The sequence below is a fragment of the Microplitis demolitor genome, chromosome 6, assembly GCF_026212275.2.
Source record: "Microplitis demolitor isolate Queensland-Clemson2020A chromosome 6, iyMicDemo2.1a, whole genome shotgun sequence".
Classification (NCBI taxonomy): domain Eukaryota; kingdom Metazoa; phylum Arthropoda; class Insecta; order Hymenoptera; family Braconidae; genus Microplitis; species Microplitis demolitor.
Genome location: NC_068550.1, coordinates 5,940,608 through 5,953,537, shown reverse-complemented (window position 1 = coordinate 5,953,537; position 12,930 = coordinate 5,940,608). Strand labels below are relative to the sequence as shown.

Sequence of the window (12,930 nt, the reverse complement as noted above, 5' to 3'; positions counted from 1 at the left end):
TTTGTAAATAAAATTTTTTTTTCTAGGTACTTGGACTAGGACAGATCCGTATGAATAAAAGTAAGTACAAGTATCCGCAATTGTCAAGGTGGTGGCATGATTGCGACTACTGACTACTGAAGTCGCCGGCGCAGCCCTCAGTAACGTCGCGACTTTTACTATTTCCCTACTGCTTTGTAACACATGCGCTCTTTATTCTTATTTCATTTTATATACCGGTTACTTGAATTATTACTCAAAATATTACATCATATATCTATATACATTTTAATACATATATGTATATATGACCATTTTTTTTTATAACTTTTAAATTCAAATTCTGATGAAATTTTGTATTTTCGTACATATATAAGTATATCACGTATTTAATTCTAAAAGGACATATTTTTATACGCCCTTTTGATTTTAGGAAGCTTTCTAAAGCCACGAAGGTGCATAATTTTTCTTTTTCCCATCTTTTGTAGAATTATTTTATAGATAAAAATTAAAAAAAAAATTTGGAAGCCAAAAAAAGACATATAATTTAAATTACGCGCTCTTTTGGCTTTCAAGTTTTTTTTATAATTTTCTGCTTTAGAATACGTCTACAATATTATTAGCAGTTAAAAAAAAATTATACGCCCTTTTGGTTTTAAACTTGAGATTAAAGTCAAAAGGGCGTATAAAAATATGTTCTTTTGGAATTAGTGACACAATATGTAAATATGAAATTTCAACTGATGAAATAATTAATTTTATTTTTTGATTGATGAAATAATTTTGAATTGAAAAATTTGATTAAAAAAAAAAAAAAAATACTTTATTAGTGAGAATTGATTAAACAGTAAGCTAATTTATCGTATGCTACTATAATGTAATTTAATATTATTGGCAATTGATAAAAAAAAATTTTTTTTAGACGGGAGAAAAATCTTTGATATTTTTTTATTTTTTTAAATATTAAAGATTTAAATAATTAGTTGTAATAAAAATAATTTTTTTTAAGTATAAAAAGAAAGAGAGTGTAGACAAATTTAGTGCGGGGTAAAATGAACTACTAAAAATAAAATGGAGTGTGAACTTGTCCCATTTTTCCCTGGACTATATAAAATTTTTTGAATAAAACAAAAAATTTTTTTTTTTAATTTATGTCTAATTTTACATCAGGTGTGTACTACCGGAAGACCGAAAGCTTAAAATTATTGATTAATAAAATTTTTTAGCAGGCTAATGAGCTTAGAAAAAACGATAAATTTTTAAATATTTAGATCACGATATCTCGAAACCCAGTTCCCCAATTGCGTTTTATTTGGTATTGCGGTGATTGGGATAAATGAATCATCTCATTAAGGAGATTAGATCGGTTTTACCAGACTTTCTTTTACTTATATTTTTATTGATGTTTTCAAGGGGCTCAGTGGGACTGAAAATCTCTCTGGTTATAATGACATAAACTTGGTAACCAGTACTGACATGATTTGGATTTTATTACCTCACTATTAATTTTTTTACTGAAAATTGCGCTCAAGTTTCATCATTTTTTTAAATTCTTATCAACTTACTACAACTATTATCAGTAATTTTTTTTTTATTTTGGCGCGTGCTCAATCAAATTACATACTCACAGAAATTGATAAGTGATAGTTTACTTTTTTCATGGATAATAAGTTGATTAAATAATTTTTTTCATCATCAATAATTTTATATATTTATTAATAAAGATATTTTTAAAAAAAAAAAAAGTAAAAAAAAATTAATAAAAATAAAACTTTCGTTCAAAATTGCAAATAATAATAATAATAATAATAATAATAATAATAATAATAATAATAATAATAATAATAATAATAATAATAATAATAATAATAACGATAATGAGAACATCAGGTACATTAATAGAAACTATAGCTACAAGAACAAGAACAACAAAAATATAGCAACAACAAAGACAACAACAACAATAGTTACAAAAACTACAGCAACTACACTATAAACAAAAGTGACGAAAACAACAGTAATAGAAATAACAATCAAAGCAACAGCAATAATAATAATATATAACAAATAATTAAAAAAAAAATGAAATGATATATCTTGAAAATTGAATAAAAATAGATAAAATGATTAAAAAAAAACAATAACATAATAATAAAACAGCGTCACGATTTCATCATTAATAAAAATATGCGTAAATTATCAGTTATCAATTGCACATACATACCCACAATTAATGACAATTAATACCCGATAGCAAAAATATTTTCAATAAATAATCATCCAAATAATTTCTTTCTCAAAATACTACGTAAGTGAATAACTTAAAAAAAATAAATAAATACTATTAAGCGCATCTAACGTAATAACATCGAGTATTGCGTGTGATAAAAATATAAAAAATATTAAGTTGATAATAGATGCCACGGAGGTATATAAAAACCGATGAAGGTCAAGAAACAAAGTTAGTCGATCTTAAATCTTACTGCAGTCGAATTCAAAATCAGCTTACACTTGCAATTTTTTAAAATATATTTATTTAATTGAATAATTAAGTATTATTTATTACAGTGAAATTTAAATTAAATAACGACATAAAATACTTTACACCTTGCAAACCACAAAAAAAATTTTTTTTTTTTAATGTGGACATAAATTAATATATATTTGTACATATAAAGAAGAATATTTAAAAAAAGAGAATAATTATTTAAACAAGTTTGAGGTAAGTGTTTAATAAGCATATGTAATTTTATATTAATCACATACATACATATATTTGAAAGGGTTTCAAATTTCAAACCAGTAATAAAATTAAAATTGATCTTTCTCTCTTGCGGCATTTTAATACAAATATATATATGTAAAATACACATGTATATAAATTAAATATATATATATGTGCTAGTATATAGCTTCATGTAGTTACACGACAGTATACAAGATTAGTTTACCTGTAACGTTATAAGGATGCGTACGTCGATATCTCGTGCAATGTCACTCGAACGCGTTTCGATAGAAATTCGTTTATTTAAGTATGAATTTTATATTTAAAATATAGATTCTTTTTATCACAATACCAAGTGATATATTCTATATTTATTTATATCTTTACAGCACGACAATTTGTTTTTTACATACTATATCTTTTATATTTTTATATATATTAATTTATTATCTTCCGATTTTGAATATTAGTGTCCTAGACTATCCTTCGTCTTCTTCACTTCCTTGTAGTTTTTTATCATTTGTTTCTCGTGCTTTCTAATGCAATACGAAGTGATATGTTTTAGTTAATTCGTTTATTAAATAGTAATAATTGCACGACTCATGATGCGAAGCATCAGAGTGTGCTTTACGATCGAAAAATTTTTTATTTAATTTGATAGAAAATTTTTTTTTAGTATTCAAATCATTTAAAATAAACTGAATCAGTCCCGGGTTAAAATTATAAATTTAAAAATTTTTGAATTTTGAAAAAAAAATTTTTATTTTCCTTGTAATAAATTTGCTAAAAATTTTTGTAATTAAATTTTTTAAATAATTCAAAAATTAATCATTTATTTAAAAAGTTACAAGTAATTAAAATTTTTTTTTAAATTTGAATTTCAAAATTAAAAAACAAAAAGTCGCAATTTTTATTTATAAAAAATTTTAATTAAAAATAATAATAAATTTTTAAAATTACTTTCAGAAAAACATCAGAAAATAATATCAACAATATGGATTATTTAAATTTGGGATTTCTTGCTCTCGAATTACGTGACACAGTTTCAAAAACATTGACATCAATAAAAAGTGAATTGAAATTAAGTTTAAATGAGCGAAATCCAAAAGAAGATAAGAAAAATACAAATAAAAATAATATCAATGATAATTTAAAAAAAATAACACTCGAAGAACTGTCATGGCATGACACTATTGATGACTGCTGGATCGCAATATATGATTACATCTACGATTGCACTGAATTCATTAAAAAACATCCTGGTGGTGGCGATGTTTTAAGTGAATACGCGGGCAGAGACGGCACGCTTGCTTTTATCAGCACAGGACACTCAAAATTAGCTAATAATTTATTAGATAAGTATCTGATTGGAGAACTACCTGTTCATGAACGACTTTTCCGTAGAGAGGACGGCATTAAAATAATTATGTCCAACTAAAACATATAGATTTTTTTTAAACTCAAGTAACAACAAAAAAAGAAAAAAATTATTTATTATACTGACATACAAAAAAAGAATTTTTTATTAATTATTATTTTAAAACTTATTAATTATTTATTGTAATTATGCTTTTTTTTTAGAATTTTTATACTTTTTTAATGTATTTATATAAATGTATTATTTTTTTAATTTAATAAATTAAATATTATTTAAAATTCCCGCATATTTTTAAATTTACCGTCAGGTGTCACTAGCGCGAAATTTAAATCCTAACCTTGCGGCCGGTGAAAAAAAATTTTATCTTTAACCTCACAATAAATAATTTAAAAAAACGTAAACAATTGATAAAATAACATAAATTAAAAATGCAACGATTTAAATCATTGATAAATCCACTTTACAATAATATTATTTCAACAAATAAACGATTGTCTATAAGACAATTGTGCACTGAAATAAAAAATTCAAATGAAAGTAAAAATAAATCTGAACCAAAAGTAAAAGATGAAAGTGTTAATAAACTAGATAACAATGAATTAAACATCGATACTAATGATAGTAAAGACGATAGCAAATTGAGCGGATTTGCGAAAGCTTTTGATAAATTTAATCAGTCGGAGCCAGAAAAAATAATTGAAGACAAAACTTTTGCATCTTTATTAAGAAATTCAAAATTTATTGACGTAAGTTAGTTCATATATTTATTAACTATTCCGATAAAATTAATTCTCTTCCTATGACAGTTTTCTTTTTATCCCAAGTGAATATAAAATTTTATTTATTTAATTAAAACAAAGATTTTTTTTAGCTCGGAGATCCAGAAGGCAAAATTGTAACTGGTAAAATATTTCACGTTGTTGATGATGACTTATACATCGATTTTGGATGGAAATTTCAATGTGTATGTACACGACCATTCAAAAATGGACAGTAAGTATTTTTTAAAATTTACTTAGTAAATATTTAAATTAAAATCTATCTCTGGTTAAAAATACTGATTGAAAAGAATTGAAAAGCGGTCACTCCATGCAAACTGTATATCTATATATGCAAACAAAAGAATTGAAATTATTGAAAAGAATTCGAATTTCATCATTTTTAATTCTTTTCAATCAATATTTTTAAACAGGGCATACTTATTTTGGCTTTAGTAGTCTGACATTAATTTGCTTACTATATCGAGAAACATGCAATCAATACGTGACTGCCCGAGTATCACTACCAAATTTATTAACTATGATTTGAATTTAATTGTTCATTAAATCTTCACTAATAAACTTCCCGAGCCTTTTTTCCCGCGTAATTCAAATGTATTTTGGATGATATAAATAAATTGATTTATTTCGATATTTTGTAATAAAAAAAAAAGTTGATATCATGAAAAGGTACAAATTCAAACCAATAAAGTTTCTTAATTTTAAGTAAGATTGATTATTTAAATTATTTGTATTATTTTTTTCAGAGACTACGTTAGAGGAGCAACAGTAAGATTGAGAGTTAAAGAATTAGAATTATCGACAAAATTTTTGGGTGCAGCTAAAGACTTAACAATATTGGAAGCTGATTGTGTGCTACTGGGTTTAATAAATTCACCGATGAGAAATATTAAAAAAGCGCAGCAATAAATTACAATAAAGAAAAAAATTTTTTATTATTTAAATATATTAATAATTAATAAATAGTTTTAATAAAAAATAATTATTAATTCAATTAATTATTATCATTCTTAGATTTTCAGCCGTGCCATCTGCTTAAAAAAACGATAGATTCTCATAAACTAAACATGAAGCAAATTTATGGAAAATCAGTATCACTACCTGCCCATGAAAAATAATTTTTCGTATCAGCATCGAAACTTGGTTTCAGTGTTTCTACAGCCAGTCGAAAGAAGATAATTTCAGCCCAATGCCACGAATGAATATTAGCAAACGCGTAAATTGTGAATGCTTGTTAGTGGGTAGAAATAAACTTGTTTCGTCCCTTGGGAACAAACAAATAAAGTTTCTGCCCGCTGACTGAAGGCTTTCGCAATTTAAACTCTGATACTTGTCATTTGTTTATTAATAATTTCAGACCATTAATTTTATTTTCGTAAATGACAGTTCTGACTGTGATTAAGTTTGATAAAAATTAGTGTCAATAATAAATAGTATTTATAGTTTCTGCTTAATTATAAATTGCAAATGACAATTTACGCTTACGCTAATAGTTTATGACACCATTGGTTTTAAATTAATTTGTTTCTGACTAGCTGCTGACAATGAAACTAAGTTTCAATGCAGGTAATCATGAAAAATCAAGTGTGTAACAGGATGAAAAAAGATTTCAGACTGCGGGTGATGTCAGCCAACTTCACTCGGGTCTAATATCTTTTTGTTTCATCCCTCGTCACACAATATACTATTTCTGTCTACAAAATTTTTTCAAATACCAAAATTCCCTCTACTCAAATTTTCTTTAATAAAAATAAAAAATTTCATAAATTCAAAAACTAAAATTCCGCTCATCACTTTCAATGGCAATAAAATCAAATGTTGAAAACAAACTAAAAATTCTTTCAAACAAAAATAAAAAACCTTTTTCATATAAACCCAAAATTCCTCAACAAAATGTCAGAAGTCTTTTTTTTTTTATTATCGGTAATAAAGTCTACTCAATTACCTCCTGAGTAGAGACGCTGTACAATCACATCACACATCATCACATAAAGTATACCCACACATATTATACACATATATATATATACACCTACATAAATTATATATATGTACATACACATAATATATATATTGTGTAAAATAGTGTTGTTTTTCGTGTCTCATATTAGTTATTACACATTGTTTGTTCTATGGTCTTAGTACGCACTCGTCTAAGTCAACATCTGACGTGATTCTGACGACAATTTAATTTATAACGAATTATAAAAAACGTTATTGCGAATAATAATAAATATAATTATTAAATATCAATAACAACGCAACTATTATCATCAATAATACTATAACTAATTAATCAGATCAACAATCATATATATACTCTTATATATACATTTACAAATTTACACATATATACATATATATATAATATATAGAATGAAAGACATAAATTAATAAAAAAACTAAAACTATTTAACCATTACCTCGAAATAAAAAACGCGTAGTAGTGTCGAAAAATAATAATATATATATATACATATATTAATATATGTATATTTATATATTTATACATTTATATATATAGATATATATAGCAAATATAAGACTTATAGCGTAATGCATTGGTTATTAGTGAAAAAAAATATAAAAAAGTACATATATTTGAATATTAACTCATTACGCTTTAACTTTAAATTAATATATTAATTAATTTTACTTAATTAATCATTTTTTGAAATAATTAAATATATATTAATATATATTTATTTTTTTAATTAAGGTAATTTGTGTTGTGAAAAATAGTGAAATTATTTATATTTATGTATGGATATTTAGTATAAATATATTTCGGTATTGATATATATATATATATATATATATATATATATATATATATATATATATATATATATATATATATATATTTATATTCATATATCATATATACATATATGTATTTTTAAAAACTTGTACTCTATTTTTTGTTTTTTTTTTTTTTTTAAGTTGGATTTGAGTATTTGGAATCAAGAAGGATGAGCGTCATAGCGTCTGGTCAGCAGCAACAGCAAGTTGTTAAGGAAGGCTGGTTACAGAAACGCGGTAATTATATATTTATATATATATGTACATACACATGTATGTATGTATGTTTATTTAATTATTTTTTTTTATTACTCATTTGTTGTTATGTATTTTTCGTGATAGTAAACAAGATCGTAATTAATTTTTTTAAATTATGACGAGACAAATTAAATACTGATGTAACTAATTTTTTTTAAGTGTATAAGTACTGGTTTTTAAATGTTTATATGTATTTTTGTATTCAAAGTAAAGCATAAATAACATTTTTATTATTTTTTGTTAATGAGGCACTTGGAATTTAAAAAAATTTGAATATGAACGGAATTCTGTAAATTGTTGACTTAGATTAATTTAAAAAAAATTTTTTTTTGTATTTTAATTTTTATTTGAAAGAAAAAACTTTATATGGTTAGAAGACAAATTTTAATGTATGAAAGTATTATATTTTATAAATTGAAATTTACTGAAATATAGCTAAAAAAAAAAAAGGTTTTCTGTAGATGTGTTTATGTATGTGACGTTTATATTTTTTATTATAATAGAATCATGGGTATAATTAGGATTATTTTTCAGTGAAAAATACTGAATATCGTTAAAAATCACTATAAATCAGTGAATATTTACTGAGTCAGTGAAAATTACTGGCAGGCAGTTGAAAGTATTGACAATCAATGTAAATTACTTGCCATCAGTAAATATTTACTGACAGAGTGAAGAGTACTGATAATCAATCGAAAGTACTGACAATCAGTGAAAATTACTGGCAGACAGTTGAAAGTATTGACAATCAATGTAAATTACTTGCCATCAGTAAATATTTACTCGTAGACAGAGGAAATTACTGAAAGTCAGTCGAAAGTATTGATAGTCAGTGAATAATTACTGACAGTCAGTGAAAGTTACTGACAGACAGTTAGAAGTACTGACAATCAGTGCAAATTACTTGCCATCAGTATATATTTATTGGTAGTCAGTGGACATGACTGAGAGTCAGTTGAAAATACTGACAATCAGTGCAAATTACTTGCTATCAGTGAATATTGACTGGTAGTCAGTGAAAATTACTGGCAATCAATTCAACGTACTGACAGTCAGTAAATATAACTGGCTATCAGTGAATATTTACTGAAAAAAATCAAAATTATTAATCCTAAGTATATTAATGGTAGACTAGATCATCAGTATTTTTCACTGATTCATTTTTAGAGTAGAATAAAAATGATGTACATATATTTCACACATTAAATGTGAAATAGAGTCTACTCTATTCATTATTACTAATGCAGAGTTAATGACTAAAAAAAAAATAATCATGTTTTCATCTTTGGCAGGTGAACACATAAAAAATTGGAGATCGCGTTATTTTGTGCTGCGTGACGATGGAACTCTCGTTGGATTCAAATCAAAGCCTGATCAACAAATGGCGGCAACTGCACAGCCGCTTAATAATTTTACAGTACGCGGATGTCAAATAATGTCAATAGACCGTCCTAAACCTTTTACATTCGTTATTCGCGGGCTACAATGGACTACAGTAATTGAACGTACTTTTCATGTTGAAACTGAGCAAGAACGCGAGGACTGGGTTGCAGCTATCAGGTAATTAGTCTTTTTTTTTTTCTTATAAATAATTAAAATTTTATTATTCTAAGGTTTGTAATTATATATTTTTATTTTATATATTAAGTAGAATATTAAATTCTGCGTAGTGTTTAAAATTCTACGACCGCTGTACAATAATTAGTTTAAATTTTATGACCTTTTAAGATGCAGTATTTTAATTTTATGAATCGATAAACACGTTAACTTCCGGTACACGTTTCTCGTTAGTTGAAATAAAATAACTACACTTATTATTGAGTTAAAAAAAATTTCGATAATTACGTAATGATATAAATTTATATATTTTTTAAAAATAATTATATGTAATTTTAAATTACGATAATTGCATCTTATTAATTTTTATTACTTATTTAAATGAGTAAAAAAAAAATTTTTTAATTATCATTTTTTTTTTATTCGTTATATATATTTTTTTAGAAATATATAACTAAATATGGAGAGAAAAAAATTTTTTGAAGAAAGTTTGTTTTGTCCAAAAAAAAAAATTTTTTTTTCATTTCTTTAAAAATTAAATTTTATATAAAAAAAAATTCTAATTTTTAATTGGATAAAATTAATAAAAAAAAAAAAAATAGATATGTCGCAGATAGATTAGCTAACGAAGAACAAATCCAACAACAATCACAATCAGATCAACAATTTCAACAGCAACAGCAAATGCAACAAATGCAAATATCATCATCATCTGAAGATGTTGATATGGAAAATGCATCATCCTCATCAAATAACGGACGTACAGATTCAACAAGTTCAATTGGTATTGATTCATTACCAAGTATTGATGAACTGTCAGCAAAATTTAGTGTACAAGGTACATCAAGTAGTAAAAGCACGGGTAAAAAAAAAGTAACACTTGAAAATTTTGAATTTTTAAAAGTACTTGGCAAAGGTACATTTGGTAAAGTTATTTTGTGTCGTGAAAAATCAACCGGACATCTTTATGCTATTAAAATATTACGTAAAGAAGTTATTATTCGTAAAGATGAAGTTGCTCATACGTTAACGGAAAATCGTGTTTTACGTACAACAAATCATCCATTTTTAATATCACTAAAGTATAGCTTTCAAACAGCCGATCGTTTATGTTTTGTTATGGAATATGTTAATGGTGGTGAACTATTTTTTCATTTATCACGTTCACGTATATTTTCGGAAGATCGTACTAGATTTTATGGTGCTGAAATAATATCTGCATTAAGTTATTTACATTCAAATGGTATTATTTATCGTGATTTAAAATTAGAAAATTTATTATTGGATAAAGATGGTCATATTAAAATTGCTGATTTTGGTTTATGTAAAGAAGATATTACTTATGGTAAGTTTATAATATCTTTATTATTATTATTACTGTTGATAATTAATTTAAAAAATTTATTTTTAATTATGAGGCATTTTTTGAGCATATAAATATTTGTTTATAATTATATGAGACATTTTATCAAAATCTACGAATAATTTTTTATCATTTCCATAAAGAAAGTTTGTTACTCATATGGGGCGTTTTTACTATTTTTGTAAAAAATTTTTATAATTATGAGGCATTTTTTAAAAATTTATGGGGAAATTTTTATTATTTCTATAAGATATCATTATAATTATATGGGGCATTTTCATAAAATTTATGAGAAATTTTTTATGATTCTGAGGCATTTTTATTATTTTTGTAAAGATTTTTTTACAATCATAAGTCATTTTTTAGAAATCTATGGGTCATTTGTAAAAATTGTAAGGGGAATTTTTTTTTATTCTTATAAGAAATCATTATAATTATATGGGGTATTTTTAGTATTTGAATAATTTATTTTAATCGACAGGGGATTTTTATGAGTTTACTTTATTTTATTTTTACAAAATAAATTTTTCATAAATTTATTCTATATAATTACTTCATTATTAATTTATGGGGCATTTTATAAGTCGAAGAAATTTCTCTAAATTTTCAATTTATTTATAGAAAATTTTTTTAATACCCAAGACATTTTTTTTTAATTTATGGGAAATTTTAGTAGTCTCTGGGGCATTTTTCTAAATTATAGATGAATCATTAATTAATTTATGAGGAATTTTTATTAATACCCAAGATATTTTTTAAATTTATGTGGCATTTTAGTTATCTCTGAGGCATTTTCATCCATTTTAAATTCATCATTAATTAGTTTATTAAAATATTTGCTAATGCAATTACCTTTTTCTCAACTTATGGGGCATTTTAAGAAATTATCAAGTCCAAAAATTTTTTTTTTTGCTTCATAAAACTTTCTAATAAATATCACCATTAATTTAAACTTTCTATACTTTCAATTAATAAAACTCTATTGTTTTTTTTTTTTTTTTCCCAATTAGGACGAACAACGAAAACATTTTGCGGTACTCCAGAATATTTAGCCCCCGAAGTACTAGAGGACAACGATTACGGTCGTGCTGTCGATTGGTGGGGCGTCGGTGTCGTAATGTACGAAATGATGGTCGGACGTCTTCCATTTTACAATCGCGACCACGAAAAATTATTCACTCTAATATTACTCGAGGAAGTTAAATTTCCAAGGGCAGTTTCCAATGAGGCTAAAGATTTACTAGGAGGTAACTAATTTAAAATAATTAAAAATAAAACCTAATAATTAATCAATTGATTAACTTAATTACAGGTTTATTAATAAAAGATCCAAGTAGACGATTAGGTGGTGGTCCAAATGATGCTAAAGACATAATGAATCACGCGTTTTTCTCATCAATCGATTGGTCAGATTTAGTTCAGAAAAAAATACCGCCACCATTCAAACCACAAGTAACATCTGACACCGATACACGTTATTTTGACAGTGAATTTACTGGTGAAAGTGTCGAATTGACACCACCAGATCAGGGTATACTAGGCAGCGGAAGTGGATTAAATTCAATTGCCGAAGAACAAGAACATTTTCCACAATTTTCTTATCAAGATAGTCATTCTGCCGCAACATCTATTTCCGTATCTATTAATCACTGACATAAATTTATTACCAATATTTAATTAAACGAGTAATTTTTTTTTTATCCATTATTATTGTTATCATCATTATCATAATCATAATAATAATAATTTTTAAAATACTCGGTTAATTTATTTATAGATATTATATTAATCTAGTTCATAAATTGTAATTAAGTCAGAAAAAAAAATTTAATAATTCAATTTTTTTTTTTTTTTTTTTTTTTAGTAATTTGTCATGAATAATTTATTTCTTTACGCTCATTATAAAATTAAAAATAATTATTAAGTTTCATTATATTTATATCGCAAATAAAAATTTAAATTATTTTACCGGGAAAATTTATTTAAATTAATTTTACGCGTGATTAATTACTGAACATCTAAATTATCAGGATAAAAAAAAAATGTTATTTTTAATTTTATAATGAGCGTAATTTTTTTTGAAAATTTT

At 24.5% G+C, this 12,930-nt stretch overlaps 3 protein-coding genes across 7 annotated transcripts in view; all 3 read left to right on the top strand.

Annotated features, from left to right (window-relative positions):
- Window positions 1-12,674, top strand: part of LOC103579801 (RAC-gamma serine/threonine-protein kinase) — a 65,404-nt gene extending 52,730 nt beyond the window's left edge. Inside the window, exons 1-7 of one of the 4 annotated variants that reach the window (XM_008561334.2) lie at window positions 6,965-7,074; window positions 7,386-7,452; window positions 7,805-7,900; window positions 9,214-9,481; window positions 10,081-10,823; window positions 11,852-12,088; window positions 12,154-12,673. In XM_008561334.2, the coding sequence (XP_008559556.1) occupies window positions 7,834-7,900; window positions 9,214-9,481; window positions 10,081-10,823; window positions 11,852-12,088; window positions 12,154-12,494 (1,656 nt within the window). In that variant the 5' untranslated portion in view covers window positions 6,965-7,074; window positions 7,386-7,452; window positions 7,805-7,833 and the 3' untranslated portion in view covers window positions 12,495-12,673. Of the gene's footprint in view, window positions 1-26; window positions 61-6,964; window positions 7,075-7,385; window positions 7,581-7,804; window positions 7,901-9,213; window positions 9,482-10,080; window positions 10,824-11,851; window positions 12,089-12,153 lie in introns of those variants that run through there. The other 3 variants (XM_008561335.3, XM_014439376.2, XM_053740069.1) reach the window with 3 other exon arrangements.
- Window positions 2,646-4,203, top strand: LOC103579799 (uncharacterized). 2 transcript variants are annotated; one of them, XM_008561332.2, is made up of 2 exons: window positions 2,646-2,701; window positions 3,671-4,203. In XM_008561332.2, exon 2 carries the CDS (start codon window positions 3,699-3,701, stop codon window positions 4,140-4,142), a length of 444 nt encoding a protein of 147 aa, XP_008559554.1. In that variant the 5' UTR covers window positions 2,646-2,701; window positions 3,671-3,698; the 3' UTR covers window positions 4,143-4,203. The 2 variants fall into 2 exon arrangements, with proteins under 2 accessions (XP_008559554.1, XP_008559552.1); XM_008561330.2 differs by lacking the exon at window positions 2,646-2,701 and adding an exon at window positions 2,950-3,011.
- LOC103579800 (28S ribosomal protein S28, mitochondrial) lies at window positions 4,413-5,843 on the top strand. Its single transcript, XM_008561333.3, has 3 exons — window positions 4,413-4,828; window positions 4,954-5,075; window positions 5,608-5,843. Exons 1-3 carry the CDS (start codon window positions 4,511-4,513, stop codon window positions 5,768-5,770), a joined length of 603 nt encoding a protein of 200 aa, XP_008559555.1. The 5' UTR covers window positions 4,413-4,510; the 3' UTR covers window positions 5,771-5,843.
- Window positions 12,675-12,930: the final 256 nt, after the last annotated feature.

What these genes read in the sequence shown, in the direction of transcription:
- LOC103579799 (XM_008561330.2), top strand. Translation starts at nt 2,971, where the DNA reads ATGTCACTCGAACGCGTTTCGATAGAAATTCGTTTATTTAA. An exon ending in ATAGAAATTCGTTTATTTAA is followed by an intron (nt 3,012 to 3,670) that starts GTATGAATTTTA and finishes AATTACTTTCAG; the next exon opens with AAAAACATCAGAAAATAATA.
- LOC103579800 (XM_008561333.3), top strand. Translation starts at nt 4,511, where the DNA reads ATGCAACGATTTAAATCATTGATAAATCCACTTTACAATAATATTATT. An exon ending in GAAATTCAAAATTTATTGAC is followed by an intron (nt 4,829 to 4,953) that starts GTAAGTTAGTTC and finishes GATTTTTTTTAG; the next exon opens with CTCGGAGATCCAGAAGGCAA. An exon ending in CGACCATTCAAAAATGGACA is followed by an intron (nt 5,076 to 5,607) that starts GTAAGTATTTTT and finishes TATTTTTTTCAG; the next exon opens with AGACTACGTTAGAGGAGCAA.